The sequence below is a fragment of the Pelodiscus sinensis genome, chromosome 4, assembly GCF_052426305.1.
Source record: "Pelodiscus sinensis isolate ZL-2025 chromosome 4, ASM5242630v1, whole genome shotgun sequence".
NCBI lineage: Eukaryota > Metazoa > Chordata > Testudines > Trionychidae > Pelodiscus > Pelodiscus sinensis.
Window position 1 is genome coordinate 122,224,441 of NC_143055.1, and position 23,911 is coordinate 122,248,351.

The 23,911-nt window shown below is 44.0% G+C and overlaps 1 protein-coding gene across 2 annotated transcripts in view; it reads left to right on the plus strand.

Annotated features, from left to right (window-relative positions):
• KLHL8 (kelch like family member 8) overlaps positions 1 to 23,911 on the plus strand; it is a 71,788-nt gene that overhangs the window by 39,072 nt on the left and 8,805 nt on the right. For both annotated transcript variants that reach the window (XM_006115329.5, XM_089778090.1), the window contains 6 exons: positions 955 to 1,503; positions 3,649 to 3,835; positions 7,153 to 7,296; positions 8,221 to 8,332; positions 18,321 to 18,489; positions 20,179 to 20,338. In XM_006115329.5, coding sequence (XP_006115391.3) covers positions 955 to 1,503; positions 3,649 to 3,835; positions 7,153 to 7,296; positions 8,221 to 8,332; positions 18,321 to 18,489; positions 20,179 to 20,338 — 1,321 coding nt within the window. The remainder of the gene's footprint in view (positions 1 to 954; positions 1,504 to 3,648; positions 3,836 to 7,152; positions 7,297 to 8,220; positions 8,333 to 18,320; positions 18,490 to 20,178; positions 20,339 to 23,911) is intronic.

A 23,911-nucleotide genomic window follows, 5' to 3' on the forward strand; every position in this document is an offset into this window, starting at 1 on the left:
ACCTCCCCTTCAATCCCTAGACTTCTATTTGAATTGTGTTTTCTTAAGGGAATTCCAGTTCTGCTTTGTCTTTTTTAAAGGATGCTGTGTTTGAGGGAAATTTTTTATAAGAAGAATAAGAGATGTTATTGAAGGACTTGAACTATAGGTTGAACCTCCCTGGTCTGCCGCACTCAGGGCCTGAGTAGTCCAGAAGGAGGGATTTTGCTGGGCCAGGGAAGGTCATTACTGCCCCCCAGCCTGGCTCTGCTTCTGGCCTTTTCTCCCAGCGGGCTCCCCACGTATGACTAGCCTTGGTGCCCTGCCATGGCAGTCCACAGTCCTGCTGCTGGGGCTCTCAGCTTCACCGTGGCAAACCACTGCCCTGCCACAGTGCTACCGGCCCCAACAGCCCTGCCACAGCAGCACCAGCTCCACCAGCCCACAGTCCCACTGCTGGGACTCCCACTGCCTGCCTGTGGCAGCCTGCCACTCAGCCATCAGGGTTCCCGACCCTGCCAGTCCTACCAGGGCAGCACCAGCCCTGCTGCTGAGGCTCCTGGCTCTGCCAGCCCTGCTGCAGCAGTCCCGCTGCCATGGCTCCTGGGCTTAGCTAGACTCCCATGGCAGGGCTTCCAGCTGTTGGCCTCTCTGCAGCCAGCCTGGCTGGGTTCCCAGCCCCCGCAGTGCTCCTGCCTCTGTCCCTCCACTGGGTTTTTCAGCAATATCCATGGTCCTGCCCAACGAGGGAATCCCAGTTGAGAGAGGTTCAACCTGTAGTGATAGGCTATTGTTTTGTCCTGCTCTTATGAATTAAAAATCAGATGTCTAATCCTTTTGTTTTTGTTTTATGGTTATATGACAAAAGTATAGGAACTCTAAGATTGCAACCTCAACTATAATTTGAATATTTTTTCTTTACAGCTAAAAAAAAGGGGTTTCATTTAAACAGTCTTTTTCTTCCCTCCCCGACAGGTTGGTTCGAAGCTAATCTCCTGTCACAAGCTGGTTCTGGCTTGTGTTATCCCTTACTTCAGAGCTATGTTTCTTTCTGAAATGGCTGAGGCAAAACAGACATTGATTGAGATCAAGGATTTTGATGGAGACGCAATAGAAGATTTGGTGAAGTTTGTCTATTCCTCCCAGCTTACGTTGACTGTTGATAACGTCCAACCTCTTTTATATGCAGCCTGCATTCTTCAGGTGGAGCTAGTAGCAAAAGCCTGCTGTGAATATATGAAACTACACTTTCATCCCTCAAACTGCCTGGCAGTGAGGGCCTTTGCAGAGAGTCACAATCGCATTGACTTGATGGACATGGCTGACCGATATGCTTGTGAACACTTTACAGAAGTGGTGGAATGTGAGGACTTTGTGAGTATGTCACCTCAGCACCTCCATAAACTCTTGTCCTCCAGCAATCTGAACATTGAGAATGAGAAACAGGTTTATAGTGCAGCTATCAAGTGGCTTCTTGCTAATCCACAGCATCATACTTCATGGTTGAATGAAATACTTTCTCAGGTAGGAAGAGATTGAGGTATATTTTCCTGTGGCATATAGAGATTAAGCCATAAGTTTTGTTTACAGTGGAAATGTATATTGTAGAAAAAAGAGCAAAAAAAAAAAAAAAAGACAAAAGATGCAAAGTATTTCTTTCCCTATCAAATTTCATTTCAATTCTGTGTTGAATAATATTTTCCAATTAAATGTTGTTACAGATGTATGAAGTCTTCTGCTTAGAACAGAAGTAATTCTGATCTGTCCTTGGATATCAGAAAAGGAAATAGGATTATTTACCAGTTTCTGAAAGGAAAAATTTATTTTAATGATGACTGGACTTCATGCTAGTCAGAAATAACACAAAACAATATCAGTTTTGGAGGAAGAGAGCTTTAAAATGCATACATAGTTAAATAAGAACATAAAGTCATCATTACTTAATGCATTTGGAAATACTAAGTTCTGGGGGGGAAGGAGGGATGATTTCTTTTTTAAGTATTTATTTGTCCTGAGGCAAAGCTGAGAGTCAGAAGTATTAAAACATTATATGTTTCCTACAATGCTGGGAAGTCAACTGCCACCAAGCTGGACATTTTTCAGAATACTTTTTTGTAAATATAATTACAATGAAAGGTAATGAGACTAACTCTGATATAAATTCTGGGGTGTACATAGGGTATTTCTTTCGTTTTTATGACAGAATGTGCTAATCTATTTCTTGATCCATGGCTTAAGAAAACACACTTTGGACTGTTCCGTCATTCAGCTGGAAGAATTTGCAGCTTAATTATCTGAACTCCTTATCAGATTGCTTTTTTCAATAATTTCCTTTGAAACTGAAAAGCAAAAGGGGCAAACCAGTCAGATACATAGCAGAAAAGCAGATTTAAATATCTTCCAGAATTCATGCTGGATTTTGGGCAAACATTGGAGACAAGCTGTCTAGTCTTTTCTGCTAGTTAGACTTAATAGTCCTAGACATTCCCTGCTGATCTAGCACCAAAATTTGCTCTCTTCTTTAGCTAGTCTGTGTACTACTATATTGCTAGTTCTATCATTGCCTGTAGACACTCTGCCACTTAGCTGTCAGCATCCTTTAACCTATGCTATCAGGCGAGATCAACATTAGCAAAGGTTTGCTAGTACTGCCAGTAAATTCTTGTTGTATAGACAGATTTATATCAACAGAAACATGAAATAGCTTATCATTATTTCCCAAATGAAGTAAGCTACACTAGCAGAAGCACTCTTATGCTGGTATAAAGGTCTATATTTGAGTTTTTGAAGGCTATAAAAGAAAGAAGTCACCTGGCGAAAGAAGTATGCAGCAATACTTGATGTACTATCTGTGTAACAACTACTATGTCACAAGCAGTTAAAGTGCCACTTAGTCCATTCACCCTTGAGTGGATTTTCTAAATCCTGTGTAACATTTTTATATGAAGAATTTAGTCAAGTGAGGGTATGTCTACACTTACAGTTGTACATAGAGACTAATAAATGATAAGGCATAGCCTAGGTGAATAGAGCACTACAAATCTGAATCCTAAAGTATATACCATTCAGGGCCCTCTGCGAGCCCACGTGCAACCTCTCATATATCCATTGCTTTTTTTTAGCACTGTGGCATGTTGCTTCTGACCTGCTAGGACCTTTCTTTGCTGCTGGAGTCTTTGGGTATATCTACCTTGCAGAAAATAAAACCTTGTAGCAGCAAGTCTCAGGGCCTGGCTCAACTGACTCAGATTCATAGGATGGGGCTAAAAATAGCAGTGTAGACATTTCAAGATCAGGCAGGAGCCCAGGATCCAAGATCATCCCCCTTCACTGAGTATCAGAGCCCAGTATTTGTACTCTTTTATGTTTAGCCCCATAGCGTGAACTCCACTCACTCTCCAACTCACTGCAGGTCTTTTTGCAGTGTAGACATACCCTTTCAATGCAGTGTGTTTTATAGCTACGTGTACTCTGCATATTAAACAGTATGACAGAAGTGTTCATTCTCCCCAGAAAGAACAAAGCTATATTTGAATGGACTTTTATTACTACTTTTACTGAAGAGTGTTTTTTTTAATTTACAAGTTACACAACTATATTCATGACAGTAGCATCTAGGGCTCGACAGTATAATAGTATGCTACCCAGAACCGTGTACATTCCCATCAGGTACGTCTGCCTTTGTTGCCTATTTGTTTCCTTATGGGAGTTGTGGCAAAAGAAGAGATCATCAAGCAGAATCTAAAATGTAGAGATTTACTGGATGAAGCAAGGAACTATCATCTTCACCTGAGCAGCAGGGCGGTGCCAGGCTTCGAGTATTCCATCCGCACAACTCCAAGGAATGAGACTGCAGGTAATTAAACGGGGATCTGATTATCCAGTACTGAGGAAGAGTTGGGGATTTGTGTAGGGCAGGGTGGGCAAGATCCAGACTGGATCCGACCTGCCAAACCACCAGATCCTGCCCACGGGCTGCCAGGACCTTTAAGTACAGAGCACCCACCTGCTGCTTTAATCAGTTGGCTGCTCCCTTTGGTTCTCTGCTGTGGATGTTTGAGAGGAGGGGGAGCTTTGTGCATTGCTCCCTCCCCCAGAAAAATCTCTCATATTCCATTGGCTGGTTTCAGACTAATAGAAGCTGAGAGATTTTTCTGGGGGCGGGGGTAGTGTACAAAGCCACCCACTCTCCTGCACTTGGAGCAGAGAGCCACAGAGAGCAGCCAGCTGCTTTGAGTGGTCTGGGGCTGCTGGCAGGCAAGGAGTCTGCCTCAGGGTCTTGCAGGGCTGCTGGCCAGGAGCTGCTGTAGCCAGACAGGAATCCCCCGCCCCCATAACATCCATCTTTGCTTGCCTGGAGCACACAGGGCATAGACAGAGCAGTAAAATCAGCATAGTCTTTGATGCCTTGACAGAAGGCCCAGATATGCTGGCTGCTGTGACCCTGGATGGCTGTAAACAGAGATACGTCAACGCCAATTGCTGACCAAGAGGCTGCCGAGGAGTGCCTTTGACTGAAACCTATATTAATACGAACACACAGCCATCCGCAGGGGGAGGAATCTCCCGCCCAGTAAAGAATGTCCAGTACTCACAATTTAGTTATCTCTCTTGCAAATGTAAATTAAGTTGAAACTCCCTTGTAAGAACTGGTGTCACAAAGACGAACCAGCACAATTTGGCATCTTAGATAAGAAAGAGGATACGGGCCCCTATGGGTATAAAGATGGGTCCAGCAGCACGCTTACTCTGAGCATCAGTCTACTATCTATCTGCTGGTTGGGTTATGTGATTGGCCTCCCAAGGTTCCACGGGGACGCCCACCTCGTATTTGTCTTTCCTAGGAATTGAGGGACTGGCTCTGGCCTGATACGCTGGAGTCGAGAGGCACAGAAGGGGGTAAAAATTGTACCTGGATGTGTCCTTTGTCTTAAGTGTACACATAGACTTACAGCTCTTTAAAGATTAAGCTGTCACTTGGTACCATTATTTCTATTTTCTATCTTTATTTTCTTTGTAACCATTTTTAAGATCTATATTTGCTAGCAGTTAAGAAAGAGAGCAATAGCCATTGTAACCATATGATTTATAAGCTTCTTTAATAAACCTGTAACTGTTTAAGCTTTAACCTGACTCCTTCAGTTGCTGTAACAGAACCAAGCACAATTTAAAGGAACTCCAGCCGGTCATAAGGGACAGATACAGGCAGAGCTGGGCATTTGGATCGTGTTGCTTCCAGGGGACAGATCCGTAGGGGCATCTCTCACCCTTCCCTAGGCTGCCCGCTGCGAAGGGATCACGTATCCTAGCAGTCAAAATCTGAGGTGTAATAAGCTCTCCCTGTAAACTCTGGGGTGTCTGTCAGCCTGTTGGCTTCCCACCGCGAAGGGACCTGGTCCTAGCGGTCAAAGACACGGACATTAAACTTCTCGGGGTGCCCATCAGCCTTCCCTAGGCTGCCCGCTGCGACGGGACCTTGTGTCTCAGCAGTTGAAGACTCAGGTGTAACACACACACACACACACACACACACACACGCGCACACACACACACATACACACACTCTCTCTCTCTCCCCCCCCCCCCCGCCTGCCTGCCTGCCTGCTTGCCCTGGCCATCGGCTGACAGCTGCCTAGCTAATCAGCTCCCAGACAGAGCCTGCCCCTAGCACTTCACCTCCCCTTCACACCTCAAATCCGTATCCACCCCCTCCTGCTCCAGGTCACCACCCAAAAACTGCACCTGCCTTCCCTCTCCTCCAGGTCACAACTCCCTCCCAGACCCTGCACCACCTCCTACATCCCTCTGTTAGGCCAGAATCCTTTCCTGCATCCATACCCTCCCTCCCAGACCCTGCACTCAAAGCCTCTGCCTCAGATCACAATCCCCTCCTTCACCCAAACTTCCTCTGAGACCCCACACCCTCTTCTACATACCAGTCCCCTACCCCAAGTTCTCTTCTGCACCCACATTCCATCTCCATAGAGAAATGTGGCCTTTGATTACTTACCAAAATCTTGGAGTGGCTCCCCAGCAAAAGTTATTGCTCAACCCTGGTTTAGAGATAGGTAGTATGGATAGGTAGTGTTTGCGATGGCGTGTTGGGGTTACCCCAAATCCTGCAGCCCCGTAGCAGCAAGAACAGACTCTGCCAGTCGTAGAATAGAGAGGGGTTTATTGTTCCTTCAGGGTACAGCACAGCACATATGTGATGTGGCTACAGGGGCCAGGGCCCCTCAGACTCTAGGGTTAGAGTCCATCGCCCCTAGGCCCCAGCTTAGCCTCTTCTCTCCATGCTTCCCATACAACAACTGCCTCCCTCCCAGGCCCTGCCCCCCCAGCCAGGTGTTGGTCTCCATCTTCCTCCCTTTGTCTCTCTCCCTGGGAGGCTGAGCCCAGGTGTCTGGGTTAATACACATTTGAGAGAGTCCGTGAGAATCTCACATCACAGTGCAGGGGGACACCAGGTTACAGAGCAGACAGCACTCCCACTACGCCACAGTGTTTATAACCTAATTAATGTTTAAAGAAGAAATGTGAAAGTCTCTGGTGTAATGCATAGCTTTTAGTATATGAATGTTACTTAAATTAGCTTAAAATATTAATTTAACTAGATCAAATGTAAATATACAAGGCAAAGCTTACAGAAAGCATATTAATGTTCAAGGAAATATACAGGAAATCAAAGAAATCCAAGCCCTACAAAGCTTACTTCTTGAGGAATAAAAACATTTCTATTGTTCCTTTGGACAAAAATTGACACCAAAGCAGTGAGCAGCCGTTTACAAAGTGTTCTGAGTTATGCAGATTAGACTGGAAATTCTAATCTAGAAAAGCCAAATAGATGTAACCGAAGAAAAATGGTTGTCTCCACAATGAAATAATAATTTGACTAAAATATTGGGTTTGAGTCTGATTAGCAGCCTATGCAATAACATTGACAAACACTTTGCATGCTAAAATACCATGGCTCTTGCCAAAATAAAGATGAAGTCATTGCCACAAATGCATAAGTATAGCTGTATTGAATGTGACCCACGGGGGAGGAGAAAAAAGTGTTTTGTCTTCAGTTAATTTTATAATCCTAATCTACTCTCAGTAAAAATATTGCTCAACTTTTGTTGGCTAATCATTCTGAAACTTTCTATTTTCTCTCTATATCTTCACCTTCAGGTGTGCTATTTTGTGTTGGTGGTCGAGGTGGATCAGGTGATCCATTTCGCAGTATTGAATGCTATTCTATAAACAGAAACAATTGGTTCTTTGGTCCTGAAATGAACAGCAGGAGAAGACATGTGGGTGTAATCTCTGTTGAAGGTTAGTAACAATATAAACTTTGTACTAACCTATTCTTTATTTTTGTAATTACTTAATTGTTTTCTTGTTGCTAAACAATAAGAAAAGCCTGTCCCATATCATGACTACATTATTTGACATGTTTAAGTTTACTACAGAGTAAATTTTCAGATCTGAAAACATACCTGTGTTATTATAGCACTGATATGAGAACATATTAGTTCAGTGAGTTTATTGCTCACTGCCTGTAGCCTATGTATAGTAGTGCATGGTTTAATTTTTCTTTTTTCTCAGAAGCATAGTGTGGGCACATTAAGCCATTTTTCCTCAGTTCTAGAACTGACTTCTTTGAATTTGGGCAACTCATGTACTGCATAATTTTCTAAAACTGTCAGTAGCTTTCATAACTCAATTTTTGGGTGCTCAAGATAAAAACAAGTTTCCAGAGCTGCTGAGAACCCACAGCTGTTAAGTTACTCTTCCTTCATATTCCTGAAACAGAACCCGTTTTCTAGAAAGCATACGTTCCTTTGTGCCTCCAAATATACTGTTTTATTTAAAGTAATTTGGTATTTTGTTTAGAGGCTAAAACAAAAGCTTGTCTTCCTTTGGGCAGAGTTGGACTTGATGACATCCTGAGGTCTCTTCCCGCCTTATGATTCTGTGATTGTAAGAAAAAAGCAGCCATGCTGTCGCATGTTATTTTCAATATGAAAACGGAAGACTTCATATCAAGATGTTAAAATGTCCTATAGAAACTGCCGCTAAGACAGATCTCTTAGGTCTGTGACCTTCAAATCTTATTTTTTGCAACTGAAAAGTGTGCTGCTATTCTGGAAAATAGGCTTGGGCCTGTATATTTCCCACTGCCTGGGATGATCTTGTGTGTCTAGAACCAGTGTCATCTACCAATCATTTAAATAAAAATGCTTCTCTGTTCTTCAGGTAAAATCTATGCAGTAGGTGGGCATGATGGAAATGAGCATTTAGGCAGCATGGAAATGTTTGATCCTGTCACTAATAAGTGGATGATGAAAGCATCAATGAACACGAAGAGGTAAATCTCCATAAAAAGGGAGCAAGCAATTCTTTTAGAAAATAATGCGGAAGTTTTTGTGGCCTAGTTTTTTATCCACTCCTTTGTGCATACCATTTTTAAAAGTTCTTAGGGTTGTAATAGTCAGGCTCAGCTGAGTTACAGGACTTAGACATTTCCAAGGTTTTCGATTGTTTTGAGTTTACGAATGCAAACTTGTGCTCTTGCATTCAGCTGCTGCTTAGTTTCTTTTGCCTTAGGCATGGTTTGAAATTGATGAAAATCCTGTTTGAGATTCTTGGCAATTTTAATTTTTTGCTAGCTATAGAAAAGAGATACTTTGGTCAGTACTTGCATACGCATTCTGTATTATGTCCTGTATAACAGTATACCATGATATCAATGAGGGGTTGTGTTCTGGAGTATTCATAATGCTATTTCCCCTTCCCCAAATTATTAACGAAGGGCATTTATATGTTTCCACTAGGATAATGTAACACTTCAAAGAGTGGACGGACAAACATAGTAGTCTGCTTCAGTGTGTAATGAAATGTATCTCAGATATGCACATTAGAGAATTACTGGTGGTATGTACTTATAATATTCCTTTACGTCAGCCTCCAACTACTGTATTATTTGTAAACATCATAAAAAGCAGATTGGATTTTCCTAATTACTTAGCAGTTGTGTAACATTGGGTGAAGGGAAATTTCATCAGACCATGCTACCAAAAAAGCAGTTTACGAATAAAGGGCACATAAAGATGATTTTTTTTTTTTTTTCAGATAAACCTCTCCCAGCTAGTTGTGACTGTCTTACTTTTACTCCATCAGTATACTTCTTTTGTTTCCTGAGCCATGGATAGAAGTAACTAAATATTCTGTTGCATATTGCTTTTTGAGAGAGAATACGAAAGCTACAAACTTAATTAGCAGTTTTACACTTATTTTACACTTATTTCAGTGAGAATTTTTTAAACTGCTTTAACTAAGGTTTCTGTTTTACGTCTTGCTGTATCTCCATTAAAAAACTTACTTTTACTTTAAACCTCCATAATTTGTTGCAGTCTAAAATAGATTTCAAGAAAGTACTTAGGCATGTCTGAGTCCTGAAACATGCAGCTACTGTGGCTTAAGCAGTAAAGCATAAGCACTTTGAAAAAGCCAAGAAACCAGGTCATCTGTTAGAGCAGCAGTTCACAACTGCCAGTCTGCGGACCATTTCTGGGCTCTGAACTGCTGGCTGCTGGGCCGCAGTAGCTGCCAGAGCTAAAGCCAGCTGCTGTGTAGCAGCTCGGGGCCATGGCTGGGGTACATATTTTGGTGGACTGGTAACATTTTATTTGCATATGCATTATTTGCATAATGACTATACAGATAATCAAATAAAATGTTGCTGGTCTGCCAAAAGTTTGTGAATGGGTTTGCCAGTTTGTGGTATAAAAAAGGTTGAGAACCACTGTATTAGAGAAGCAAGTTGGTAACAGGAAATTCCATTAGGGCTTGGATGGCCCTTCAAGCTTTAGTAATGCCTCCTGTGAAGCACTGTGGTAGGTGGGGTGATTACTGTATTGTGTCTGAATCGGTGATAACCTGGAGAAGCAGATGCAAGATCTCAGGACCTTTCTTTTTGGGGGTGGGGAGAGATATAATTCTTCTTCAGTGTTTATGTGCATAACAGTCAGGTGTGTGTACACACACAGTGACTAGCAGCTATTCCATAGGGTCAGTGCCCTCACAGTGCTCAATATAGGGCCCTGCTGATCCTATTAATCCTCAGTTCCTCCTTGTGCCAAGTGACAGTAGCTGGAACTTCCTTCGCTCTTAATCTGGCAAGTTGCTCAGCAGTTAGGTAGTACAGCAGCCGTGGCCAACCCGCGGCTCGCGAGCTGCAGCAGGCTCTTGTCCCCCAAAAGTGCAGCTTTCAAAGCCACTCCTGTGCTCCCCCCCCCAAACAGCCCCCTCCCCCTGCTGGCTTCCCCCCCTTCCTCCGGCTTTCCTGTGCTTACCGGGTTGGAGCTGCAGGGTTTTAAAAATGGCACCCAAGATGACAGACATTTTAAAGGGGCAGTGTCCTGGTTTTTTAAAAAAAAAAATTTTTTTTTTCATTATTTTGTGTTTGCTTTGTTCTGGGGGCTTTTTTGACAATTCTGGTGCAGCTCTCTGCATTTTTTCCACCGCTGTTTTGGCTCTCTTTGTTAAATGGGTTGGCCACTCCTGCTCTAGTCAGTGGAGGGATGCAGTTGATGTGGCAAGTTCAGCTGTCAGCCACTAATCCAAAGAGTTGTGTGTCTGTAAGCGTCAGCGGAAAGTGATCCGTGATTTGCAGGAGGGGCTGTTAGTTTAGGAGAGGATGGGCGGGGAATAGCTGTGTTGTAGAAGTTGGTGGTTGAATAGCACACAGTGCCCTCATCCAGCGATGTTTCAGTCCCAGAGGAAAGTCTTTGCCCAGCTTTGATGGTCACCCAGGCAGCACCACAGCTGTCTGAGCCTCCTCTGCAGATAAGAGATTTCCTTGGGAGAAAGACACTTGCCTAGGGTTTGACTAATTCTCTGCTCTCCAAGGGTCAGGGCTAGTTCTTGTTATCTTCTTTCAGGGTTGACCTCTAGGGGAAATTTGCCAGTAGGATCAGGCCCTGGATTTTCTGAACATAAGAGGAAAAGTGGATTGCTCCTAGGACCATGACAAGTCTGAGCACCACTTAATGCATGGCCCAAATGTTAATTCATTAATCACCATAGTACCAGGACCTGGGAGTGGAACGAACTATTTAACTGATTTGCTGATTGCTAGTGAAACCTCATTGTGTAATGAGCAGATCCTTTTATCCAACATCTTCACATAAGACATGCATCATTTTTCAGCATCATGATTGCTCAATCAGCGGTCTTGAAGCAAATGCACGCATGTCGGTTTGTTGTTGTAATTACTGCTTTATTTTACCTCATGCCAAATAAAGGGGATTTCTGTGAAAGAAACACTGAACAAAGACACAGAGTTTGAGATCTTTGCTATACAGTCTGTATGTTCCAGAGGTCCTTGCTTCTATGTGCCTCATCTCCCCAACTTGTCTTTCTCCCAATTATCATTTGGATAAGGTTGTAGTGCCAACCTTCTGGTGCAAGGCACTGTACAAACATGTAGCAAATATTCAGTCCCTATCCAGAAGAACTTCCCATCTTGGGGATGGATCCAGCCTGTTTATAAATTAAGTTTTAAAGAAATGGCATCATTTTCAAGGGAAAAGGGGGCACACTTTCCAGTTAGGCAGCAACAGTGCTTTATCAATCCATCTGTTGCCTTACATTGGCAGGACTGATATATCAGTGAGAGCTGAGGCGCTATCCTGAACTTATAGTGGCAGTCAGGACCAATGTTCCCTTTAAATGTTTCCATCCATGTGCATAATGAATTTTGTTATGTGCACCAAGGCATATGTGAATGTGCACCATCAGTAGAAACACATGCTGCTGGCTGTGGGCACTCTGCTAATCAGCATTTGCATCTCTCCTAGGTGGCTGCCCAAGTGCACACGTTATAGGGAACAGTGGTCAAGATAAAGAAATATGGTTAGGCAACAACCGGAGTCTTAAAAGGAAACAGAGTAATAACAAAAAGAACATCTTGGAGGCAGGGTGTTCTCCCTTACTTTCCACGACAGGCTCAGGTTCACCAGCATATGTGTCTGTGTGGGTGGCAAATAAACCCCATCTGTAGCATCATTTAATCTGTAAATACTAATGGCCGTGGCATTTTGTCTTTACACACACGTGGCTGGGACCAGTGAAGCAGTACAATGTAGTCACACCCTAGCTCTTCCCCTCTGGAGTCACAGCTCAGGCCCCAAGTGAAAAATGAGTGTGATTTCACCTGGTTTCCATTTTTCCTCTTAACCAAACACACCACACAGCCTGGTTTGGTTGGTGGTCCTGGCTCAAGGACTAGCGCTGGGAGAAAGAGAGGCTTCTGCTATTATATATCTTGCTGCAGCAACTGGGAGAGTCAGTCAGAAATCAGAGCCCCATTGGGCAAGGTACCGTGCCGAGAAGTGAAAGAGAGGCAGCCGCTGCTCCAGAGAGTTCATTCTCCTGGATTGTGACAAGACACAACAGGTGGATAAAGAGACCCATGGGTGTGTAGAAAAGGTTACAGTAACAGGTCTGTGTGCGTAAATTAATAGTCTCCTTGGATATCAGAGTCCCAGCTCGGACTGCAGTGCATTGGCAGACCTGTACCAGACCCTAGGTCTGAAACAGCAGAGGATCAGGGCACCAGCTATGTTGGGTGTGTGAGAAACCTGCATAGCAAACCAAACCCAAGTCTGCTCTTCACACCCTCAGACTTACGCAGAGCAATACGCGGGAGCATATGTTCGGAGCATGTAGGATTGTTTTGTTATGGAGAAGAGAGCGCTAACATTTCAGCAGCATCTGAGTGTCTTGGCTAGAATCTCTTATCTGTAGTTAAATGGGTTTCAATACTTGGCAAGTGTTTCTCATTTGTTGCTCAATTTTAGCCCAAGGCCTTTTTTCCCCTCTTTGGCTACAGAGCAACCCTTGGCAGAGATTTTTGTAGGTTGGTGTAGGTGTTTAACATTCAAATCAAGCTGCAGGTTTTCCCCCTTGGTCATAAAACCATAGAATCATTGAAATGGAGGATTGAAAGGAACCTTGAGTAGTTATCGAGTCCAGCCTCCTGCACTAAGGAAGGATCAACTAAACCCAGATCCTCCCTCCCCTAACCTATTCTTATACACTTGCCTCGATGGGGTTTCACAGCCTCTCTTAGATGCCTATTCCAAAACTTAACTACAGGCTGAACCTCTCTAGTCCAGAACTCTCTGGTCCGGAAACATCCATCATCTGGCATGATTTTAGTTTGCTGAATGTTCACTTTTCATGGATGTGGTCAAGTTTCCTGCGATCCCATAAACAGGTTGAACCAACATGTTGCCAGGCCAGAGAGCTCCAGTGGCAGAGGTTGCCAGTGGTAGAGCCCACAGCTTGCAGGGCAGCAGAACCCGCAGGGTGAGGGTTGGGAGGCTGGCGGAGCTCCCAGATCCTGTGTAGGCTGGCAGAGCTCATGGGGCAGCAGAGCTGGGCAGAGGAGCCCAGTGGAGAGGTTGGCGCCCCTGTCCCAGACTTCCCCTGGTTCAGCAAACTCCCTTGTTCAGGACCAGTCAGGAAGACCCAAAGAGGGCAGATACATAGTTCTTGTAGTTAGACATTCAATAGTTATTGAGTATATTAGTGTTAAATTTCTGTTACAGTGGTCTTCCCCATTTTTTTTCTACCTCTGGGGCATGCTGTGGCTGCCAGCATTCAAGACTTGCAAGGACTACGTGAAGTGCATGCCAGAAAGCAACCCCCTCACATCCTGCCTCAGGTGTCTGGGTGAAGGTCACCAGAAAGATTTATCAAGAATTGTGACCAAAGACTCTACAAAAGCATGAACAGTGGGTGAAAATCCTCCTCTTAAAGATTGTACTCCAACCTCAGTCAAACCCCAGTGCTGTAGTACCTGACATTAGCACTTCTTCCTCAGTGTATAGCTCCAGTGCCCCCTTCAACGGACCAGGTGCCAAAAAAAGATGTGACCAGTGAGCCTTGGCACCATCACTGCATGTCACAGGAACATTCTACTCTTTGGTACCATTTGCAGTCACTGGTGCAGAAGAGGAGGGTCAAGAGGAGCTGGTCTCCTGCCCATAGACCTTAAGTTCAGCCACTGCTGTCAGTCAGGCCACGGCATGGAGACACACAGTGTGGCTATGTTGACTGCTGACAGGGAGGCTGGTTAAGTCCAGGCCAGACATGCTCCCTAGTGGCGCCTGAGACCTGTTGCTACTGTGAATGCAAGAGGCATTCTAAGCGGCCCAGGACACCTTCGCCCTCATGGCTCCATTTTCGTCACCCAGGAGCAAGACAGCACTAACACCTCTAGTGCCCTGCCTGATCCTCTCCTTGGGGATGTCATGCTGCTCCCCTTCACCTCAGCATCCATGGCCTTGATCTCCAGGCATAGGAGCAGATCACCAGACTCCCAACTTTCGACATCCAGGGGTTCAGTTCCGCCCTGGTTTTCATACTCTGAGGCTTTGGAGTCAGACTCCTGCTGTTCAGAGCGCAACCAGAGTAGAGTCATCACTCTTACTCCAGGTGTCAGAGATTCCAACCAGAACGCTGGCTGCCTCAGTGGCAGAATCCTGCCCTTTTGTGCCCCATGGACAGAATCTTGTTCTCTGTAGGTGGTGTTCATGTCATTCATCTTGCGGAACCAACAGATGCTTTCTGCATCATTAGTAGCACCAGTGCCCTCAATTCTGATGTTGAAACCGATGCCTGCACCAGTCCCACTTTTGTTGTCAGTGCCGAAGCCATTAACTATCCAAACTCCTTCACTGGCATCCCCCACCTACCTAGATGCAGAAACCTGAAAACACAGGATTCTAAAAAACTCTGAAAAAAGCTGTAGACCCAGGACAGAGTAAAGGTCCCTCTTTTAGGAACCTTTTCTGGGTCGAGGGCCACTGGCTCTCAGAAAAATAAATCAGGAGAAGCAAAAAAAAAAAAAAACCACACATGCCGAGCTCACTGACCTGACTCCCAAATGAGAAGGACAGAAAGAAATAAAAAAATATATTCTCCTCCTCCTCACTCAACATGGGGTTCTACTTGTGCTCATGGCTTGGAGTCTTGACCTGGGGCTGGAGCATGAATGCCAGCTCACCCTGCTGTGGCGGGAAGCCCCAAGCCTTGGTGGGGGCTGGAACAAAGTAAGCCAGCAGCTGGATCTAGCCTGCAGAAGCAGGTTCCCCTCCTGTGAAAAATTTTACCTAAGATAAGATCAACTGCTTAGGATAAGAATTTACATATAACAAGTTTCTTAGTATATTAGAATTAGCTGGTGTCTGTTTTTAAACTTAGCAACTTACTTTGATCTGTCTGTTTCAATTGCAATAACTTAAATCCTATGTTTATACTTAATAAAAACACTTTTTAATTATTTAATTGCTATGTGGGGAGGAGCAACCACTGTGCATCTCTCTTTCATTGATAAAGGGGTTGAACTTACGAGCTTTCTCTGTGTAAAACTTTTACACGGGGTGAAATGGATTTATTTGGTATTTTGATGATCTCTCAAGTGAAAAAAGCAGGTGATCTCTTAAGTGTCCCTACAGGCAGCCCTTGATTCAGCAGATGATGCAACTCAGGTGACCATGAGAAGAGGGTCATGGCTCAAGGTGTTGGGTCCAACAGACTATTCAGGACCTGCCCTGTGAAGGCATGTCTACACAGCAGCTTTATTTCGGAATAATGTCAGTTATTCCAAAATAGCGTCGTGTACATCTACCCACCAAGCCCGTTATTTCAAAATAAAGTCAAAATAGTGGGCTTCTTACTCTGACTTCTATAAACCTCATTGTATGAGGCGTAAGGGAAGTTAGGGGAAGAGTGCGCTATTTTGAAATAAATGCTGTGTAGACTTGCCCAAAGTCAAAATAAGCTATTTCAACTTAAGCTATGCAATTGATGTAGCTCAAATTGTGTAGCTTATTTTGAGTTTAGCCCTACTGTGTAGACATGTCCTGAGGGATTGAACCTCTTCTATGAGAAGACAGATAAGAGGTTAAATAGCCTCAAGGACTCCAGGGCCACCCTAAGGTCCTTAGGCCTTTACACATCTTCCACTCGAAGTAGACAGTGATTTTAGCTATAGAACCAAATCTTTCTTAGAGATTTTGGCTACAGAACCACCCATACAACACCAGAAGGCATAATAGAAGTGACAGAAGGAGACTGTGCCAGTTCTCTGGCCAAAATGAAGGGCAGCTAAAATCCTCGTTGACATGTAGCCCAGCCTGGTCTCTGAACATTATCTTTTTGTCCTGACTATCCCCTTCCTATTCTTATTCTATCCCTTATCACCTCTAGGGATGTGAACACATAGCCGTTTACATGGTTAATGGATGAGCCTGGACTCACCAGTTAATACTAATGGATACAGATAGATAGCCTCACTCCTGCTGCCACTATATCAGAGGCTGTGAGGAGCAGGCAGGAGCCGGGATATGTGTGGAGCTAGCTCCCATGGAGCTGTCTCCTCTCGTCCCCCCCCCCACCACACTGCTGCTCCCACCTGCTCTCCTGCATGTAAATGGGTGACCATTGAAATTTACAGCAGTTACATGTTTACAAAATTAAACACATTTTAACATCCATATTCACCTCAAACCAGTGGGTGCTTCACACAGTAGAAAGGGGATATTCCCTTCAGTTCTGTGTCCTTCTGCCCTTCCACCCCCTTTTTCTGTCTCTCTTTAGGGACCCTTCTCTTCCAGGAGATGCAGTTGCTTCTAGCCATAGAGCATTGAAGGAGGTTCCTTAGGAAATATTTCAGAAGCACTTCAAGTTTAAGTGGACTTCTCTCAGACTATGGCTATACCAGGCTGTAACAGGTTCAGTCCTGTCTGTGAGTGCCCCTTAATGGCTGAAAGGGGTCTCACAATAATTATCTCGCCTGCTTGCAGGTGAAGCACAGTCCAATTCGTGGCTGAGGTTCAGGCCTCCTCTTTACCCCCTCATTTGGGTGTAGTTTGTAGGAGTTTGGGGGGGGAGGGACCCAGGCCTGCCCACTCCTCTGGGTCCCGGCCCAGGGACCCTATATGTAGCAGTTACCTGCCAGGTTTCAGAGTCTGTAATTCTGTTCGTGTCCCCGGGCAACTTCTCCAGGATGCCATTTCATCCAGCCCTTCTCTAGGTCCTAGTTGCAAAGTTTCCCTTGTTCCAGGATTCCTCAGAGTTGCTGCTGGCTAGCCAAAGGATCTAGCTCCACTTAGATACTCAGAGCTGTCCAAAGGGCTGGTGTTCCCAGTCAGCCCAGAAGTCTGCCTGAGTTGAGCTCCAGGTTGGAACTGACAGGCCTTAACTAGCAGCTCCTTATATAGCAGCCTGCAGCATCCTGGTTGGCTGCAGTGGAGGCTGCCCCTCTACCCTGCTCGGAGCACCTTTCCGCTGCTTCTGCTGCTGGCCAGGGTGCTGAAACGCCTCTAGCAGGAAGTTCAGGCTTTATGCACCCCATCACACAGGCTCTGTCTGGACAGTACAGCCAATACTAACCACTAGCTGTTGATGAGTAGAACTTTCTAATCTAAAACTTTGGTGACAAAAGTAAAGGTAGTGTTGCATATGATTAGAAACTTTAATTTATGTTTTGTATATATTTACGCAGTCCACATGGGCCCACATTTGAATTCCACAGCCATAGAATCCAAAAGTTACTGCAGAATTCCAGAATCTAATCATTCATTGCATATTGCTTGCTTTGTCTATAAAGATTCAGGGTATCAGAGCAAAAGCAAAAGGAACCCTTCCAAATGTGAATAGTGTACCATTGATATTGGCATTAATAACTCTGAAGGGAGATCTAAATTGCCCTATTGAACCTTAACAACAGTTAATCCATGATTCATGCAGTTATATACTTACTCCTAGCATGAACCCTTGTATTCATAGAATTCATTACATTTTTTTAAACAATACATTTGTTTTACATTGCAGTGGGTTAAATCTTAAATATTTCCTTGCTTCCAACTTTGTTTTTGGATTGTGTGATTATCTTGTAGCTGAACGGATAGCTGCCTCCCATAAATTAAGATCAGCTAGCCTTTCTAGTTACAGTAACACTAACCTCTAGTTACTGGTAGTGAGGTTCTGGATGAAGAGATCTCTTTTGGGGGATCGTGAGGCAGATTGGGGCCTTAAGATGGGCACACCCTCTAAAAATAAGCTAAACTACTTATGAAGCTAATACTGTACCAGCAGTCAACTTGCTATATTTACTGAGCAAAGAAATATTTAAGTTCCTTAATTTTTCCTTTGGTTTTCATTACACTTTATTTCCCATATTTTGGATCAGTTGCCAGTCAGAGAAAATTGTACTTGGTCTAAATGCCTTTGCCTAACATCTTCAAGGATACATTCAAGTGCTGATGCTATGATTTTATTAGGAGAGGAATTGCTCTCGCCTCCCTTGGTGGACCCATTTATGCCATAGGAGGGTTAGATGACAACACTTGCTTCAGTGATGTGGAGAGATATGACATTGAATCTGATCAATGGAGTGGAGTAGCATCAATGAATACGCCCAGAGGAGGAGTTGGTTCAGTTGCCCTTGTGGTAAGTTAATGCTTCCTTCTGAGTCAGCATTGAAATAATGTCTTGACTTTTCATGAGGTGGCACTGTACAAGTACAAGGGACTCTCTTTAAAATAAGGCTTTAAATTACTATATAATTTCTGCAAAAGTTCAGGGTGTTCATCATTTGTGTTCCAACCAAACTCCAGAATGTTTGTCGTAACATTCGAATAAGTAGTGTATTGATCCTGAGTCTATGATCAGTAGGCTGGCATGCTCAAAACCAACTTTTAATTATGGCCAAATTAAAAGAGAAAAGCCACGGTTATGAATATCACCCGAGGGGGAGAAGAGAAGAAGCCCGGGGTGACTAACCACTCTGTGGCTGAGCCAGAACCAGAGCAGCATGTTTCGTAGCGGATCCCCGCTGACCCAGCAGCAGATGGTTCGGCTGCTACTACGGCCCTGGGCTCGGACGTGTTGGAGTGTGTGGGCCCGCGTCCCCTTGCCACTCCACCACCTCGGCTGTTACTCCACAGCAGCCTGCACCTGCCAGACCCCTGCTTGAGCAAGGGGACCCAGCTGGGTGCGCTTACCATGTCTTTTGAACTGTTTGTTTTGCTGCCACACCCTGAGCCTGGGCCTGGCTTTCAAACTGTATTTACCTACTGCCACACCCTGATCAAGGGCTTGCCTTTTGGGACTCTTTGTTTGCTGTCCTGCCCCAAACTGAGGCTTGGGCCTCTGGACTTTTTGCTTGTTGCCCTGCCCTGAACTGAGGCTTGGGGCTCAGAACTGTGTACCTGTTTGCCACCCGCCCTGAGTAGCGGCGTTGGCTCTGGACTGTTCATTGACTTGCCAGCAGTCCTGAAGAGCTGAACGCCAAGACTGATTTCCCAAGAGACTAAGCAGGGGGTAATGGGGTGGAGTGGCCACCCACTGACCCCCAAGGGGGACGCATCCCTCTCAAAGCCCTACAGGCTTACAGTACCATATAGGATTTGTCAGTCAATCAGCTGCAGATACATAAAAGAACCAGCATAAATGTACAAAGCATTGGAAAAAGCTGGTCTACTATAATTTCATAACATTTCCAAAATACTTCACACTTTATATAAACATTGAAATAATTTTACTCACTAATGAAAGTTAGCCTGCAGTATGGCATCTTTATTTACAGTATATGCAAACAGTTGAAGACAGGCAATAAACACTGTTTCCAATTAAGACAGCAAGTGGATTTAGGTAGGCAAAATGTATCACTAAATGAATGATACAGTGTGATACTTAGTAAAGGGTATGTAAATTTTTTTTTACTGTTTTTAAAGTCCAAAATAACCCTCATCATCAAATTTTAAAAAACGCGTGCGGCACTCATAACAAATCAATGTGTTCACATGGACAAATTTCAGTCTTCTAAGGATTACATAGAAAAATAGTAGAGAGATACATTTGTGAAATAGATATACTAGGCTGTATTTTTAACTTTTTGGTCATGATAGTAATACAAGCATTCTACGCAGTACAATTATCTGATCCCTGACAGCCATTCCAGGAGCAGCATATATTCCTATACAATCACTGTTCATTTAGAAAAAAAAAAAAAAAAAAGCCCTGAAAAGGACCTGGGTGATACAGTGTGGTGAAGAATTTTGCTACAAAAATTCTGTTGACTTTTCATATAAAAGACTAGCTCTATGCACAAAACTTCTCTGCTTAATCTCCCTTTAGAACTATGTATATGCTGTTGGTGGCAATGATGGTGTAGCCTCTCTCTCTAGTGTAGAGAGATATGATCCCCATCTGGATAAGTGGATAGAAGTGAAAGAGATGGGTCAACGAAGAGCTGGCAATGGGGTTAGTGAACTCCGTGGTTGCTTATATGTTGTAGGTGAGTAGGAGTATTTCTTCCTAGTTGATCTCTAACTTTGTCCTATACCAATGTAGATTTTCAGTGAAGCTTTTTTGGGGGAAGCGGGGCGAATGCTGTTCTGATGTGGTAAGTTTAAAAATGTGCATTCAGGAGATCATCAAGTCTAGCCTACCCAAAGCAGGATCAACCTCAACTAAATCATCCCAGCCAAGGCTTTGTCAAGCCAGGATTTAAAAACCTCCAGGGAGGGAGATTCTGCCATCTCCCTAGGTAACCCATTCCAGTACTTCACCACCCTCCTAGTTTTTCCCAAATCCAACCTAGACCTCCCCCACTGCAATTTGAGACCATTGTTCCTTGTTCTGTCATCTGTCGCCGCTGAAAACAGCCTCTCTCCATCCTCTTTGCAATTCCCCTGCAGGTAGTTGAAGGCTGCCATCAAACCCCCTTCAGTCTTCTCTTCTGGAGGCTAAAGAAGACCAAATCCCTCTGCCTTTCCTCATAAATCATATGTTCCAACCACCAAATCATTTGGTTGCCCTCTGGTGGACCCTTTCCAATGTGTCCACATTTTTCCTATAATGCGGGGCCCAGAACTGGCCATAATACTCCAGATGTGGCCTCACCAGTGCCGAATAAGGGGGAAGAATCACTTATCTAGATCTGCTGGCAATTCTCCTCCTAATGCATCCTAATATGCTGTCAGTCTTCTTGGCTACAAGGGCACACTGTTGACTCCTATTCAGATTCTCATCCACTGTAATTCCCAGGTCCTTGTCTGCTGAATTGCTGTCAGTCGCCAGCCTGGAGTAGTGCTTTAGATTCTTCTGTCCCAAGTGGAGGACTCTGCATGTGTCCTTATCAGATTTCTTTTGACTCAATCCTCCAATCTGTTTAGGTCACTCTGGACCCTATCCTTACTCTCCAACGTATCTATCTCCCCCCCCAGCTTAGTGTCATCCGCAGACTTGCTGCGGGTGCAAGCCATCCCTTCATCCAGGTCATTAATAAAGATGTTGAACATATATTTTTATTTCAGAAGGTTGAGAAAGCTACCGGGGGGAAGCTGTTCTAGATTTGATTATAACAAATAGGGAGGAACTGGTTGAGAATTTGAAAGTGGAAGGCAGCTTGGGTGAAAGTGATCATGAAATCATAGAATTCATGATTCTATGGAATGGTAGAAGGGAGAACAGCAAAATAAAGATAATGGATTTCAGGAAGGCAGATTTTAGTAAACTCAGAGAGCTGGTAGGTAAGATCCCATGGGAAGCAAGACTAAGAGGAAAAACAGCTGAAGAGAGTTGGTAGTTTTTCAAAGGGACATTATTAAGGACCCAAAAGCAAACTATTCTCTTGGGTAGGAAAGATAGAAAGTAAGGCAAAAGATTATCATGGCTTAACCAGGTGATCTTTCATGATCTAAAAATAGAAAAGTGGAAACTAGCTCAAATTACAAAGTAAACAATACAGGTATGCAGGAGCAAGATTAAAAAGGCAAAGGCACAAAGTCAGCTCAAACTAGCAAGAGACATGAAGACTAACAAGAATACATTATATAAGTATATTAGAAGCAAGAGGAAGACCAAGGAAAGGCAGGCCCATTGTTCAGTGAACAGGGAGAAACAATAACAGGAAACTTGGAAATAGCAGAGATGCTTAATGATTTTTCTATCAGTCTTCCCCAAGAAGTCTGATGATGAAGGAATGCCTAACATAGTGAATGCTAGGGGAAATGGAGTAGATTTAGAAGATAAAATTTAAAAAAACAAGTTAAAAATTACTTAGAAAAGTTAGATGTCACCAAGTCTCCCGATGAAATGCATTCTAGAATACTCAAGGAGCTGATAAAGGAGATATCTGAGTCTTTAGCTATCATGTTTGAAAAATCATGGAAGACAGGAGAGATTCCAGAAGACTGGAAAAGGGCAAATATAGTGTGCATCTATAAAAAGGGAAATAAGAACAACCCAGGAAACTACAGACCAGTTTAACTTCTATGCCAGGGAAGATAATGTAGCAACTAAGTAAGGAAGTGATCTGCAAACATCTGGATGAAATTAAGGTGATAGGTAACAGCCAGCATGGATTTGTAAAGAACAATCAAGTCAAACCAATCTGATAGCTTTCTTTGATAGACTAACAAGTCTTGTGGATAAGGAAGAAGTGGTGGACATGGTTTACCTAGACTTTAGTAAGGCATTTGATATAGTCTCACATGATCTTCTTATCAATAAACTAGGCAAATACACCTAAGATGGGTGCATAACTGGCTGGCTAACTGTTCTCAGAGAGTAGTTATTAATGGTTCACAATCCTGCTGGAAGGGCATAATAAGTGGGGTTCCACCGGGGTCTGTTTTGGGACCGGTTCTGTTCAATATCTTCATCAACTATTTAGATTTTGGCAAAGAGAATAGAATTATTAAGTTTGCAGATGATACCAAGCTGGGAAGGATTGCAACTGCTTTGAAGCATAATTCAAAATGATCTGGACAAACTGGAGAAATGGTCTGAGGTAAATAGGATGAAAGATATAAGGTAAATAAGAACATATGCAAAGTACTCAGGAAAGAACAATCAGTTTCACACATACAGAATGGGAAGCGACTATCTAGGAAGGAGTACTGCAGAAAGGGATCTAAGCATCAATAGTGGACCACAAGCTAAATATGAGCCAACAGTGTGACACTGTTGCAAAAAAAGCAAATATGATTCTGGAATGCATTAACAGGAGTGTTGTGAGCAAGTCACGAGAAATCATTTTTTTGCTCTACTCTGCACTGATTAGGCCTCAATTGGAGTATTGTGTCCAGTTCTGGGCACCACATTTCAAAGAAGATGTAGAAAATTGGAAAAGGTCTAGAGAAGAACAACAAAAATGATTAAAGTTCTAGAGAACATGACCTATGAAGGAAGACTAAAAGAATTGGGCTTGTTTAGTTTGGAAAAGAGAAGACCGAGAGGGGACATGATAACGGTTTTCAGGTATGTAAAAGGATTTCACAAGGAGAAGGGAGAAAAATTGTTCTTCCTAGCCTCTGAGGATAGAACAAGAAGCAATGGGCTTAAACTGCAGCAAGGGAGGCTTAGTTTGGACATTAGGAAAAACTTCCGAACTGTCAGGGTGGTTAAACACTGGAATAAATTGCCTAGGGAGGTTGTAGAATCTCCATTTCTGGAGATATTTAAGAGCAAGTTAGACAGACATCTATCAGGGATGGTCTAGACCCGTGGTCACCAACCCATCGATCGCAATCGGCTGGTCGATCTGGAGGGCTCGGCCAGTCGATCGTGAGAAGTTCAGGGCCCTCCCAATTCCCCCCATCCCCAAGAAGCCCCACTACCTACCTCGAAAATGGAGGTAGTGCTGACTTCCCGCGGGGTAGAGGGAAGTCTGGCAGCTGTGCCCCACTTCTGGTGTTTCTGAAAGTGCACTGCCTGCTCCCCTCCTCCAGGTCTGTGGCGTGCTGGGAGGAGGTAGGAGTCCAGGTGGAAGGCGCATGCTCAGGCTTCGGGGGGGGGGGGGGGAAGAGAGCGGAGGGGAGGGGAGGGGAGGTGCACACTGGGGCTCCCCTCCTCTGCGGGGGTG